We start from the raw sequence: 14,339 nt of genomic DNA, 5'->3' as shown, positions 1-14,339 counted from the left end.
AAACAGCAACTATACGTGAGGACACAGATGTTCATCTATTTAACCACTTCTTTGCAATACAGGCCTGAGATAATTGCTTGGATGTCAGTGCTCTTCAAACATCTAATTCAATGCTGAGTTCCTTGTCTTCAGGAAACCAATCAACCTTTGGACTAGCTCATTTTATTAAATAAAAGCAAAACCAGTGAACTGATCTGGTGCAGTTGTGACAACTAGGAGAGATTGTCAGCTCAGTCTTAACCCTGTAAGGAGATTATGTTTGAACATTTCTCATCTCTTCCTAACCTTTCCTGGGAATACCAATAACAGAAGAATAGATATAGAAGAAAGGTGGTGGTGGGATACTCGTTATTGGAACAACATAACTATTATTAGACACCACTTTGAGGGTCATAAAGATCCTAAGTGAATTAATTGATTGCACATACGACTAACACTTTGCATTGCCTTTAAAGCATTTCAAAGTTCTTTACAAACATCAATTGGGCTTACTGCCAGTAGGGTGGTGAGAAGGTATTTTCATTCTCATTTCAAAATTGTGAAACTGGGCCACAGAAGAAGTAAGTGTTAAATTTCCAATCAGGCCTCTCCCAGCTTTCCTCGTGTGTGCATCTGCAACTGCATACACCTGTCTATGTATGTAAATAGAGCAAATGCAAACACCTGCATCCAGTCTTTAAATAGTTAAAACACCCAGTTTTTTATTCCCAAAGTGACAATTTGCACTGACAAACTATTTTGAATTGGGAATGCAGGCTCAGGCACATAGAGCTAAGTATGCAGACCTGTAGCCTCACATCTGAAAACACATTCTTAATGACTTGCCAAAGCTCACATAGAATGCACAGGAGCTAGGAAAATAACACAAGCTTCTTCATTCTAGTCCTGTGCCTTAATCACAAGGCCACCTTCTTTACTATTCTTGTGGCAGGATTTTTTTTTTTTTTTTTTTTTTTTGGAGGGGAAGACATTCTCTTTGGAATTTCTCTATCTGTCCCCTTCAGTCTGAAATTCTCTAAATTATAGCAATCCAGCAGAATCCATGAATACATACCCTGGGTCATTAATCCCTAAATACTCCTTAGGAACAACTAGGGAATGTAGAGAAACAATTGCCTTTAACCTAAATACTCCTAGCTGACCAGTTCTTGGGCCATAGATAAAGCTCTCTACCAGCATTTAGCCGGAGACAGTGGGGAGAAAGGTATGTGAATTTCATGCAAAACATTAATCACGTAATTCATTATAACTCTAGCTGCTCATGTTTATGCTTTGGAGGCTACAGTGGTAAGAATATGCATTTCACCCAAACACAGTTGTCTGTGCAGACTAAGTTAAAGCACAGCAAACAATGTCAGGAATCAAATTATCCTTACTCAACAATATGTGTATAAATTGTATAATTTTTTTGCATACTTGGAGGTATTTGTCTCTTTCTTTGGGTATTTCATTCCAGCATTGGAGCAATTTCCCTATTATTAGGATTTAATAATATATATGTGTGGTGAGGAAGGGAGAAAAGGTGGGAGGGAGGATGTACAAACTCTAAGTTAATTTCCAATTCTTACAGACTTTTTCTGGCTACTCATCCACATACAGACTGACAGTTTTGAAAGCCAATTAAATTGCTCTTCTAACATATACAGAAAAAATCTAAATGACAGAAGCCAAGTCAAGATTTCAGTGGTAAGAATTGAGGAAAAGGAGAAAAGAGAGAAAAAGTTGAAGTTTTGGAGATTAAACAAGTTTGCCCCAGTCAATGCTGTATCCGGCATAGGGGGCTGCACACTCTAATGCCCATCATCCTTTGTAAATCAAAGTCTTTAAGAAGCCACTTCTCAGTGTTGCTTCTTTAATACACATCTTCTCCTTTGCCCCATGTATATTTAATTTGCTGACTGATAATTGGAAATAGGAGTGGAGGCAGCCTGTGCCATCTGGCTTGTTAATAAGTAGAGGATAAAAATGTCTAATGCCTTGATCTACATACATATAAGAATTACCTCATAACTAAACAACTCCCCAAAACCTCAACCTACCAGAACAAAAGATAGTCTGGGTTTAGCTCATTTGAAAAAAAATATCAATTCTCACAGAGAATACAAATGATTGAGAAAATAGAGGAATAGCTAAAGTTGCTTGAACGACATTTTGGGGGAACAAAAACTAAAATGTGGAAAAATAATGCAAAAATAAATTTATAATGTACTCTTCACACTGAAGCATACCAGGACACTGTACAAATAAGGTAATTAAAATTGCTGCCTTTATATGCCAAAAACTAAGCTGTGTTCAATACAACAGAAGTTTTGGTTCATAACCAATGACAAATTAATCATAATGACTCTCAGATGCCTTGGGGACATCACAGCTAAAGTACATAAAGTTACATGTCCTGAAATGTCAAGTAAGAATTGGAAGATTGACATTAGGAGATCTTAGGGCACAGAAAGGCTTACAAATTCATTTCCATATGAATGGCCAAGACCATGCAAAATCTTGCATGTAAACAGTGAAGTATTGTAATCAAAGCTTTAATTAACTGGAAGCCAGTGTAAAGCTGTCAGCATTGGGGAAATAGTCTCTGATCCTTTAGTCTGGATGAGAAACTGTGCTTCTGTGTTTAGAAACTCCTGGAACTTGCACAGCACCTTATCAGACAGGCCGGCATTGTCGCATAATCTGGTGGTAAAATGGGCATCATTGACTACTAAATTGGCATTAGTCTCAGACAATCAGTGATGGCCACAGTCATCTTCTGTTCCCAAGGTGATATGAGAGGATTCAACTGTATTGTGGGAAGACCGAGCAGCAGGAGAATAGTTTTTCCAATTCTACATCCATCCAGAGTTAAAATAGCCAGGATTAAAATAGCACATGAGTTTTGGAAAGGATATTTACCAGCCTGCTTCAGGGGATAGGCCAATCTCTAAGTGATAGGGAGACAGGAGTCAACTTTCTCTGTAGTCAAGGTTATCATATGACTGTCTACTGCAGGATTTCTTGCACTTTCTTTCTGAAAAAGCTGGTCTTGGCTATTCTTGATGATGGACTTCTTGGCCCACTGGTTTGAGCTAGCCTGGCAATTGTCAGGTTCCCAAATTTTGAATCTCCACTGAAGATGAAAAATTGTCACCAGTGAAGGGACAACACTGCAGCCTCAAATACATGAAAGGTAAAAGGGCCATATGACAACATCTGGTTTCTCATTTGTTTTTAAAAAGCTGTGTGTCATGGAATTTGTCAAATTTCTGTCATAGCTACCCATGGCATTTGCTGGGCAATATTACTGGAGGAAATGATGCAATCCAGGCATCACAGGAATAAAGCGAGACCTCTGATAGCAACATAAAAAATCCCAGGATTGGGAAGCAGATAGTTGCTGATAAACATGAGCTTCGATTGTATACCAGAGCTGTGAGGTTTTCTGGTGTATCTAGTGAGAGTCAAATGGACAAAGTTCTACAAATGCTGAAGAAAGGAACCATATAGGGATCACTCCTGTATATCATGTTCCATAATTTGCAGTGCCACTGGTAGCTAAAGGTTCACATTTTATCACAGTACTGAAGGAAGGTGGCCATCAGTAATGGCTATAATATAGAGGTCGATCCTGCAAACACTTCCTAATGGGCATAACACTGCCATGGGTTGTCCCATCTATCTCAATACTACTACTACTCATCTGATAGTATAATAATTACTTCACTCAGCAGTAGATCTCAATGTGCAGTACAGATGGGAAAACTGAGGTGAGCTGACTTGCTCAAGGTCACTCAGAAGACCAATAGTAAATCTGGGAATAGACTCCAAGGCTCCCAAATCCCAGACCAATACTACATCCATTAGGGAAGATTGGCACTCTATTGGATGGATACAAATAGGTTACTCACAATGCAGGCTGAACCTCTCTAGTTCGGCACTGTCTGGTCCGGCAACATCCATGGTCCATCATGGTTTTAGTTAGCTGGATGTCTGCTTATCATGGGTGTAGCCAAGTTTCCTGTGGTCTCATAAAATTAGTTTACTGCCACAAATCTTGGATCACATTGTTCTGTGCTGTTATTTAGCTCTAATTTACCCCCAAATGTCTTCTTAGAGCCCAGTAAACAGTAGAAATGTTGGTAATGCTGCTAGACAATATTGACCTACTGTGGTCCGGCAAATTCTCTGGTTCGGCATCAATCAGGTCTCAGTGATGCCAGATTAGAGTGGTGCAATCTGTTCTAAGGCTCTATACTCTTCCCCTGCTCTTGTTAAATGACAAAGTCAGAGTGCTTGCCATTAGCCTCTTTTTTGCTTCTAAGCCCAAATTTTACACTCTGTGGAGTTCCCTGTTTTAGGGCAAACAAGAGAGCATGTCAGAATATATGGGAGTGCAATTAAAGGAGACCATAGGTCTCCTACTTTACCAACAAGAAAACACAGGCATGAATGAGTGGTCTTTGTTTTTGAGGCTGGGAGAGACTTTCCTTTGTATAAGTGATCCACGTCTTTCATTAAATAGAAGGCTTAAATTGATTCTTATTCTGGTGTTAGTAGTTAGTTCATTGGTAAGAAACACATGTCTTAATGCTAACAGTCAGATTTGTATGGACACTGATTTAAGTTTGGGACACTGATGGGGTTAATTAGATTGTTTTTTATTGTATGTTTATACAGCACTCAGAACAATGAGGCCTCAATCCTGACTGGGATTGCTAACTTCTATTTTTTTAATACAAATAATAATAATAAAATTATCATAACCGTACTGGGCAAGATTTCCAAATTAACTGGTAATTTTAGCTACCCAGCTTGAGATTTTAAAAGACCCTGATTTTTTTAAAAGTTGAGCCCTCACCTTCTGGAAATCAGGATTATTTAAGATGTCTTAAGATAGGCATTCAAAATTACTTGCGACATTTGAAAGTCTAGGCCAAAATAACAGAGGTAAAATAATAGTAATACAAAAATAATTATCATACAGTAGCTGAAAAAATCCCCCAAATACATGGGCTGTATCCCCCATTAAAATCCTTTCACAATGAAATGCATTTGAACAAGAAATTCATATCACTAAGTCAAACAAGAAATCAGGCTAATCCTTTATGAAATTATGCATGAGCTTGGCTGACTAAGAATGGCTAGAGCAAAAGAGGCAGAAGAAAAACAGACGAAAATGAGATGTTGCAAGGTAATGAAACTAGGTCACTGTCCTATATTACACAAAAGAGGCGTGCAGATACATCATCCCCCAGCACTATTCTGTGACATGAACAAAGGAGATTGTCCACTAAAGTCAGAGTAATACATCTGCATAAATTATAAAGCAAACTTTTAACACAGCAGAAGTCCCAAGGTAATTAGAATTTACCACAATGAATATTTTAAACACAGAATGAACATTGGCCAATAAAGAAGTTTGTGTTCATCATACCACTATGGGCATGTCTACGCTGCAGGACAAAAGTTGAATAAAAAGCTAAGCAACTTCAGCTACATCAATTGCATAGCTGAAGTTGAAATAGCTTAATTCGGCTTTTGGTGCTGTCTACATAGCAGGAAGTTGAAGGAAGAACGTTTCCTTTGATTTTCCTTACTTCTTGTGAAATGAGGGTTAAAGGAGATGAAGTAAGAAGTCCTCCAGCTCGACATTATTTTGAAATAACATCAGTTATTCTGAAATAATGCTGCTGTGTAGACATACCCTGTGTGATCACCTCCTAGTCACATCTTCACATAATCAGAGGCTATAAGACTGGGAGGATGGAAGTGCATCTAGAAAAAGTGCATGCAACATATTAAAGGTACATTTTGAGTAGTATTGGAAATATACATATTCTATTGCAATAGGCAAATAGAAAATGAATAGAGATTTATTCCTGCTTAGCTGCTATATATAAACATAACTGCAGTAGAACAGTCAGATTATTACACAATAGGCTTGAAGAACGTTGTCTCTGCCAGTTAAGATGCCAGTTTGTTTTCATGGATTAATCAAATGTCAGATTGTGTATATCAGACTTTGGCTGGTCTTACTCCCCTTTCTCCTCTCTGGTATTTGAAGACCCAGTTCAGTAAAACACTTAAGATCATGCTTAAATCCCATGGAAGTTATTGGGATTGAAGCACGCATGTAAATGCTTTGCTGAATCAGGACCTGTGGAAGAAAAACTTTTTTATACATGCATATCTGTATAAATCATATGGTAAACTTTTAGCACAGCAGAGTCTCTATGTAGTTAGAATTTACAACATTTAATACTATTCTAAACAAAGACAATTAGTGATTTAAACCATACAGGTTTTATTATGCATTTTGCCTCAAAATAATTATTAAATGTGCTATCAGTAACAGACTGGAAATGTGTTAGAGGTTATTTCAGACAGAAGGCCTTTTTAGTGTTACACTAAAATAATTTACCTGGGATTGATCACATAATTCAGCCCATGTTGTGGAAGACACTAATTTCAGTGGCTTGTTAAAAACCTATCCTGTCGTTATGTAATAACAATTTCAGCATTGGAAATACCATTCAATATTTTCTATAAAAAACCACTGGGGAATGTGTGTTTGATTTCATACTCATTAATTTCAGAAGATTGTAAGCACTAGAAAGAGCGTGTCTTCTTGTGGCCAGCAGGACCATCCCAAAAGGGGCACGGAGCCTGGGGCAACCTCCACAGTGCCCTAGTTGCAGGGCCTGGTCAACCCCATCCCACTGCAGGCCCCGCCCTCTCTCCAACACTTCCCCAAGCCCCACCCTTGCTCTGCTCCTGCTCCGCTCCCTGTCGTCTCTCCTGAGCATCAGGGCCTGGAGGATTACAAGGGGATTTGGTGTAGCAGTTGCTCCAGCTCCCCCCACTCACTACATGGGCAATGGGAGCTCCACTGTGTCACCCTCTCCTAGGAATCGATGTGCACTGGGGCTCTGTGCTTCCCACCACTGCAGAGAAGCCAAGTGCAGCAGGCCAAGAGGGCTGAGCGGCAAGATGGAGCAGGCTGTTGGGCCATTCGAATTCCTTCCACCCATATGGTGGAGGGGAGCTGATCTCTGCTGCCACTGCACCAGATCCCTATAATCACCTGGGTCCCTTCCATTCATAGGGCATTTGGGGCACCCCAGTTCATGCTATGGACAAGATAGCTCTGGGGGCCAGTTGCCTAGATCACACTAGACTAAATGATGTTAACTTTATCTTGCACTGGATGGCACCATGTGCGTGGGTGGATCAGATGTTGCTGCGGAGAGCAGTCATTGCCTGGTTCTGCCTTTTTGTCTGTTTCTGTGAATTGATGCAGGCGGTGCATTCACAGAATGGCTTCTGCAGGTCGTGGAATGTCATCGACATTCCGGGCCTGCCTCCCCATGCCTAGGCATAGATGAGACCTTCTAGATGAGGAAACAACCTTTATTATTTCAAATACATGATAATACAAGTGTCAGAGTTTTGCTTACATTACTAATTAAAGGCCCGACCTCGCTCCCTTAGGAGAGTCATCTCATTCACCTGAGAAGTGACCAGGAGGCTGTGCTAATTGAACCTTTACTTTCAGTGATTACACTGGGAGCTCTAAGGTACCTTGAACTAGTACGCTGGTTGTTAGCACAAATGATAATCAACTCCCATGGGCTAGAATTTGTGAGTTCAGCATGATTTAGTGATTTAACTAGAACTGGAAGTGAGGGGATATGGGTCTGCATTCAGAGCCCCATATTTAAAATGATTTGAGGGAGTTGCCTAAACTCAAACTTAACTAGCTCACCAGATATCAAAGACAGTGGGCATGGGCCACAACATTACTTAGATGCCCAAGTACCATTTTCAGAGACCTAAATCCTATTTTTAGGCCACTGCCACGATCCACAACATTTCTGCTCACCCACAGTCTCACCCTACAGGCAGCTAAACTTGGTGCCATTGGGCATGTGCACTGCAGTCTCACTCTAGGCTCTGGGGCACCTCTCTGCCCACATACGCATGTGCACTGATGCCTCATCCTAGGCATCTGGGCCCTTATCTTCCACCTAAATCCCAAAGTGATTCAGAAACAGGAGGCCCAATCCAGCAGGTAGCCTCTGAGCATACCTCCTAGATTGGGCCCCTCAGGCAACTTCACACAAAACACTCAGGGTGTGTCTAGACTACATGCCTCCGTTGATGGAGGCATGTAGATTAGACAGATAGGCAAAGGGAAATGAATCCGCGATTTAAATAATCGCGGATTCATTTAAATTTACATGGCTGCTGCGCTGAGCCGACAAACAACTGATCAGCTGTTTGTCGGCTCCGCGCGCTAGTCTGGACGCGCCGTGCCGACCTGAAAGCCTTTTATCGACATCCCCCTTATGCCTCGTAGGATGAGGTTTACAGGGGATGTCGATAAAAGGCTTTCATTTCGACAGGGGCGCGTCCAGATTAGTGCCCGGAGCCGACAAACAGCTGATCAGCTGTTTGTCGGCTCACTGCAGCAGCCATCTAAATTTAAATGAAGCCGCGATTATTTTAATCGTGGCTTCATTTCCCTTTTTCGAATACACAAATCTACATGCCTCCGTAGACGGAGGCATGTAGTTTAGACGTACCCTCAGAGCCTAATTCTCGTTTATACAACTATCCTCTTTCTACTGCTCTGGCAATATAAATGAGTAATTTATGCTGCAGTAGTGTAAAGGGGCCAACATGTAAATGAAAACCCAGTCCTCAGACACATTTACACTCATCTCAACTGGATGGGTAATGTCTCTGCTGTACCTATCACTTCTTTATTATCTAATTGACTGAGCGAATGGTGTGCTGAACTGGGGTAGTTTACCTGCAGAAGGTATGGAAACAAGTGATGAAGGAGAAAAACAAATAAGAGTAGTCCAGTCTTCACTTTACCTTACAAGTGACTTTCACCTTCCTCTTAGAAATAGACTCGTACCAAGTTTCTGGATTTAAACATCACTGAATTTGGAGAGAGGTTGGAATTCAAACCTGATATAGATGGGATTGCCAGCTTTCTAATTGCAGAAAACTGAACATAGTTGCCTCACTACCTGTACTGTCCCTTCCTGGGGCCCAGCCCCAGTCTTGCCCCTTCTCCAAGGCTGCTCACTCCATCCCTCCTCCTTCTGTTGTTTTTTCTACCCCATTTTCTGTCACTCATCTTCACTGGGGTGAGGCAGGGGATTGGAATGCGGGAAGAGGTAAAGGCTCTGGTTGGAGGTGCAGAGTCTGGAGTGGGGCTGGGGATGAAAGGTTTGGAGTGAAGGTGGGGTTCCTGGCTGCGGGGATGGGGCTGAGTGATTTCAGGTGCAGGAGAGGACTCTGGGTTGGGACTGAGGTATAGGGTGCAAGTTCCAGGTGTTGCTTACCTCAGGAAGCCCCAACATTCACCAGGGATGGAGGAAGTCCATGTGGCTCCTGGGAAGTGGCTGCACGTCCATCCAGCTCCTTGGTGGAAGGTCATCCAAGATTCTCTGCGTTCTTCTTCCACAGGTGCTGCCCTTACAACTCCCATTGCCTGGGAACTACGCCAATGGGAGAAGTGGAGCTGGATGGCAGGGCAGCTCCAGCAGATGGGGGCAGCATGCAGAGCCCCCCTGGCCACGTAGGAGCAGGAGGGACATGACACTGCTTCCTGGGTGCCACTCTGCTGGGCATGGAGTCTGTCTACCCTGCTTCAGCCAAATGGACTTTTAGCGGCCTACTCAGCTGTACTTACAGAGCCAGTCAGCGTCCCTTTTTGACTGTGCATCCCGGTTAAAAACTGGATGCCTGGCAACTCTATATATGTATCATAATTTTTCAAATGACCCCTCTATCTATAATGAGCTGTACCAAAATCCCCAGCTCCAAATACTTTCAGATGTGTGTATGTAAGGGGTGGAGCAAAATTCACATCTGGATTACAATTTTGTACGTTGGGCCTATCTCTACTTCCATCCCTGGACATGTTTTTTCCCCCAGCATTTGAATAATTTTCAAATGTAGCGACTGTGCCCATCTATATCAAGTCTTCTCCAACTACTCAAGAGAAAGAGATCTCAGAGTCATTGTGGATAGTTCTCTGAAAACATCCATTCAATGTGCAGTGGCAGTCAAAAAGCAAATAGAATGTTAGGAATCATTAAAAAGGGGATAGAGAATAAGACCAAGAATAACTTATTGCCTCTCTATAAAACCATGGTATGCCTACATATTGAATACTGTGTACAGATACGGTTGCCTCATCTAAAAAACAATAGATTGGCATTGGAAAAGGTTCAGAAAAGAGCAACACAATTATTAGCGGTTTGGAATGGGTCCCATATGAAGAGAGATTAAAAAGACTTGGAATTTTCAGCTTAGAAAAGAGGAGACTAAGAGGAGATATGTTAGATGTCTACAAGATCATGACTGGTATGGAAAAAGTGAATAAGGAAAATTCATTTATTTGTTTCCATTACATAAGAACTAGGGGTCACCAAGTGAAATTAATAGGCAGCAAGTTTAAAACAAACAAAAGGAAGTTTCTTCACTCAGAGCATAGTCAACCTGTGGAATTGTTTGCTAGAGGATTCTGTGAAGACTAGGACGTTAACAGGGTTCAAAAAAGAGCTAGATAGATTCATGGAGGTTAGGTCCATCAATGGCTATTAGCAGGGCTTGACGAACGGCAGCGAAAGGCGCTCGCCAGCACAGCACTGCGCAGGTGCAAGACCCACATTGCGCATGCGCACGCCGCAAATGAACGGGGCGCCCAGCTGAAATCTACTCGCAATGGGAGAGTAGATTCAATACTTTGTCGAGCCCTGGCTATTAGCCAGGATGGGTAGGAATGGTGTCCTTAGCCTCTGTTTGTCTGGAAATAGATGACAGAAGAGGGATCATGTGATGATTACCTGTTGTGTTCCCTCCCTCTGGGGCATCTGGTATTGGCCACTGTTGGCAGACAGGATACTGGGCTAAATGGACCATTCGTCTGACCCAGTATGGCCATGTTCAGCTCCTGTCTTAGCTTTAGCTCTTCCAGTTTCACATTCTATAAGTGAAAGTCATCCTTGATTTAGCCACATAAGGCTGGAGTCTAAAAATGTACATGTACATTAAAGAAACTAACATTTTCTACTAGCAAAACTAAATTATCCTTTTCCCACTTCAACTTATAATGGAAAATAGAATCAGTTAAAAACTGGAAGTATCTTCTTTCTGATTCTTCATCTGTGCAATGTCTAAACATTGCACATCTCAGAAAAAAAAGTCACTGAAATGGTAGGTGGATTCTAACTGCTACAATCTTTACAATGGTTTTTATGTTTAAGTACCATTTAGCAGCTGTTAAAAGGTCAGTGCATATCCTTTCCTTTGCTAGTAGAGAGTCTGAAACTGCCAAAGAGATAATGTGTGGCACATTAAATAATGTTTAAATGTAGTAATTATTTTCTTGGTTTCTTTTTTCTAGATAATGAAAGGGATCACTTAAGCATTTCTATTTTTTTTACTTACATCTGACAATGTAAAACATTAATTAAATTATTTGTACCATAAATGCACTTACATGGATGACACATTTTGTGCACATGCAAGCAAAACACCTGACACATTGTACAGTGCCAGGTGCAGCTAATAATGTGCAATACAGATTGTCAACTGAAAGCTCACAAACCCCCCCAAAACTTTCAATGATATTTCATTATCAATTTTATTTCCTACCATACACCAAATGTACAGCACAGAACACAGTTTTGTTGCTTTGATGTAAGAAATATTAATTATATGAAGGAACAGTATACAAACTACTCCAAATTAAAAAAAATGCATACATCATTGCTCTTTACAAAAGGCCTAATTTACAGTATAGCTCATCAATGCAGTTTAACACAAAAAGAGAAAAAAGAAAAAAAAAGAACGAAAAAAAATCAGTGCACATTACAAAACACATCAAGTACAAAGGAAGCAAATAAATACGAACATACTTCACAAAACATCCTGAGCAAACAATCCAAACACAGACAAATTAACCTGAAGCCATAGTAAATCATAGTAATAAATATATAGGTTGGCAAGAGATTTTTAAAATGTAAATTAAATAAAATATATAACAAATTTGTTAAAATATGTAGTTAATTACATTTTAGTCTTTGTAATGAGTGAACTCATTTTGTATGCATTTAACAAGTATAGCAAATATTTGCTTTTTTTTAGCAAGTACAATAACTTTAATAGCAAATTTTTGTTTGGTGTTCTCCTATTTATATTAGACATCACATATGATTTTTGAAAAATCAATTAAAAATAAACACAGCTCCTAAGAACATACATCTTCTTCTGTCTAAACTAAGATTAGAGGGTTAAATCAACCCTCAAATGAAAAGCAAGCCCCATCTAATGCAGAACAATGACCACAGTGCATGAGTTGAATCACCTTTGAATATTACTTTTTGTGCAGGAACAGTAATAATATAATTGTATATGTCAAGCCAGTGAATGCCATCATATTCAGTCTAAATATAAACGAGGCTAATAAAAATAAACACTTTCCTTGTAGCACAGAAAAAATTAAACACACACTAGGTCCATGTATACATTTACACTGAGGCACATATGCACATGAGGTGTGTGTGCATACAAAAAAGGCAGTTTAGCTGGTTGTTTATACCTTTTCTTAAAAAAAATAAATATAAAAAAAACTTTTGAAACAGTGCTTAATTACTTACAATCCCTGAAATAGACATTGCCTCTGTTATAGCAACTACTAAACTCTGATTGATTCAGAAATTCAAAATCCAGGCTAACCAAATACAGATGCACAGCCAAGCACCTTTTACGTGTGTGCGTCTGCATGTGTCCATATGTACTGTAGCATTTGGCACCCTACCAAAAAACTGGTAACCAATTCAATACCAACATTGCCTTTACGTATAAGGAAGGGTTCAAAGCAGCCAGTGCATTGCTACAGTTTAGGTTCAGAGAAAACCAATTACAGTGAGACTGCAGTGTTATTTTTTTTCTCCAGGTTGCTACCTTCTCAGCTTCACTCAGTTCCAACTCCTATGATAAATGCCATTTCAGGGGAGATTTGTGGGATTAATTGGTATGTACAAAATCTCCAGGTTGGGATGCTTTTTGTATTTTGTGAATACGAATGCATAGTGATATTGGTCTCTTGTCTAATGTAGCAACATATTGTACTAAAAAAGGACCAGTCGTAGCAAATCATCTCTCCTGGTAAGGGATGAGTAGTTTCTTTCTCTGAACAAACTTGACAAAAAAAAAAAAAAAACCAAACAAACCCTGCATTGTTAAAATAATTCTGAAGTTCTTTTGAAACATTTTAAACAATTGTTTGCGTAGGCTAAAACACACAGCCAAGTCAAATGCTTTGCTGATTGCTATATTTCATTATTGCTAACAAATTCTTCAACACACTGGTTTCCAGCAATCTGTGCTTTTCAGAGCGCAGGTTCCCCACTAGTGGGAGCCCTTTATCTTTTCATTCCTTGCTTCTTCACATCTCATGTTACTGCAAACCCATTTCTGATACAAAGCCATTATAAAAAAGCAGGATGCGATGAAAATAAAACTAGAACAACAGTTCGGTCATTTGTTACTTTCATAGTATTTTTTTTTCTTCCTGTACAAACCCAGCAAGATATTTAATTTACAGTATAACTTTCAGTCTATTTAAAATCCCATTGGAAAATAAATTAATAAACACATTTGTAAAAATATGGCAGGCCGCAAAAATGCTGTTAAAAGATAAAAAAAACAGAACTCTTTGATTAGAAATAAATAAAAAATATAAAAAATAGTTGCACACACTTTTTACATTCACTTTACAAAAACTGAGTGCAAAAGAAGGAAAAAAGGAATCATACTGAAATAAATACAATATATTAATTGAGTGCATTGCTGTGAATACAAATAGTCTGTTGTGTTTTCCTTCCTTTTTATGTCAGCTGGGAAAAAAATTAGTGCAATGTTGCAATTGTAAATGCAGCACGGCAACCTACACGCCTTAGCAGTACATGAACCTCCTAACAGATCCATCTGGAGTTTACTGCTGTTAAGTAATTTCTGTTGCCCAGCAGCCTTCACATCCTACACATGGATGCCCTTCACTGCCTGTTTGATACTCTCCAGCAGAGCTTTGCATTCCGGGGAATAGTCCCGTTCCAGATTGCTGTACATGTCTGTGAGTGTATTTACATATGCTTCAAAGTTCTGCTCACTGATTGGCCCCTAAATGAAAACAAAACATATTATACCAACTTCAGAAGCCAAAATCAAGGCTCGCTCCCCCACAAAAGTATGGCAACAGACCCTATGCAAAGTGACAATAGAGACTCAGAGCAACTGTGGAGAGCTGAGGTCAGATGCATGGCAGA

At 39.9% G+C, this 14,339-nt stretch overlaps 1 protein-coding gene across 1 annotated transcript in view; it reads right to left on the bottom strand.

The window, feature by feature from the left end:
* Positions 1–11,585: 11,585 nt before the first annotated feature.
* ST18 (ST18 C2H2C-type zinc finger transcription factor) overlaps positions 11,586–14,339 on the bottom strand; it is a 131,868-nt gene continuing 129,114 nt past the window's right edge. Inside the window, exon 22 of the mRNA XM_089776258.1 lies at positions 11,586–14,193. Coding sequence (XP_089632384.1) covers positions 14,053–14,193 — 141 coding nt within the window. The 3' untranslated portion in view covers positions 11,586–14,052. The remainder of the gene's footprint in view (positions 14,194–14,339) is intronic.

The sequence above is a fragment of the Pelodiscus sinensis genome, chromosome 2, assembly GCF_052426305.1.
Source record: "Pelodiscus sinensis isolate ZL-2025 chromosome 2, ASM5242630v1, whole genome shotgun sequence".
Lineage (NCBI taxonomy): Eukaryota > Metazoa > Chordata > Testudines > Trionychidae > Pelodiscus > Pelodiscus sinensis.
Note: the sequence above shows the minus strand (reverse complement) of the source record. Positions and strands in the feature narration are given on the sequence as shown.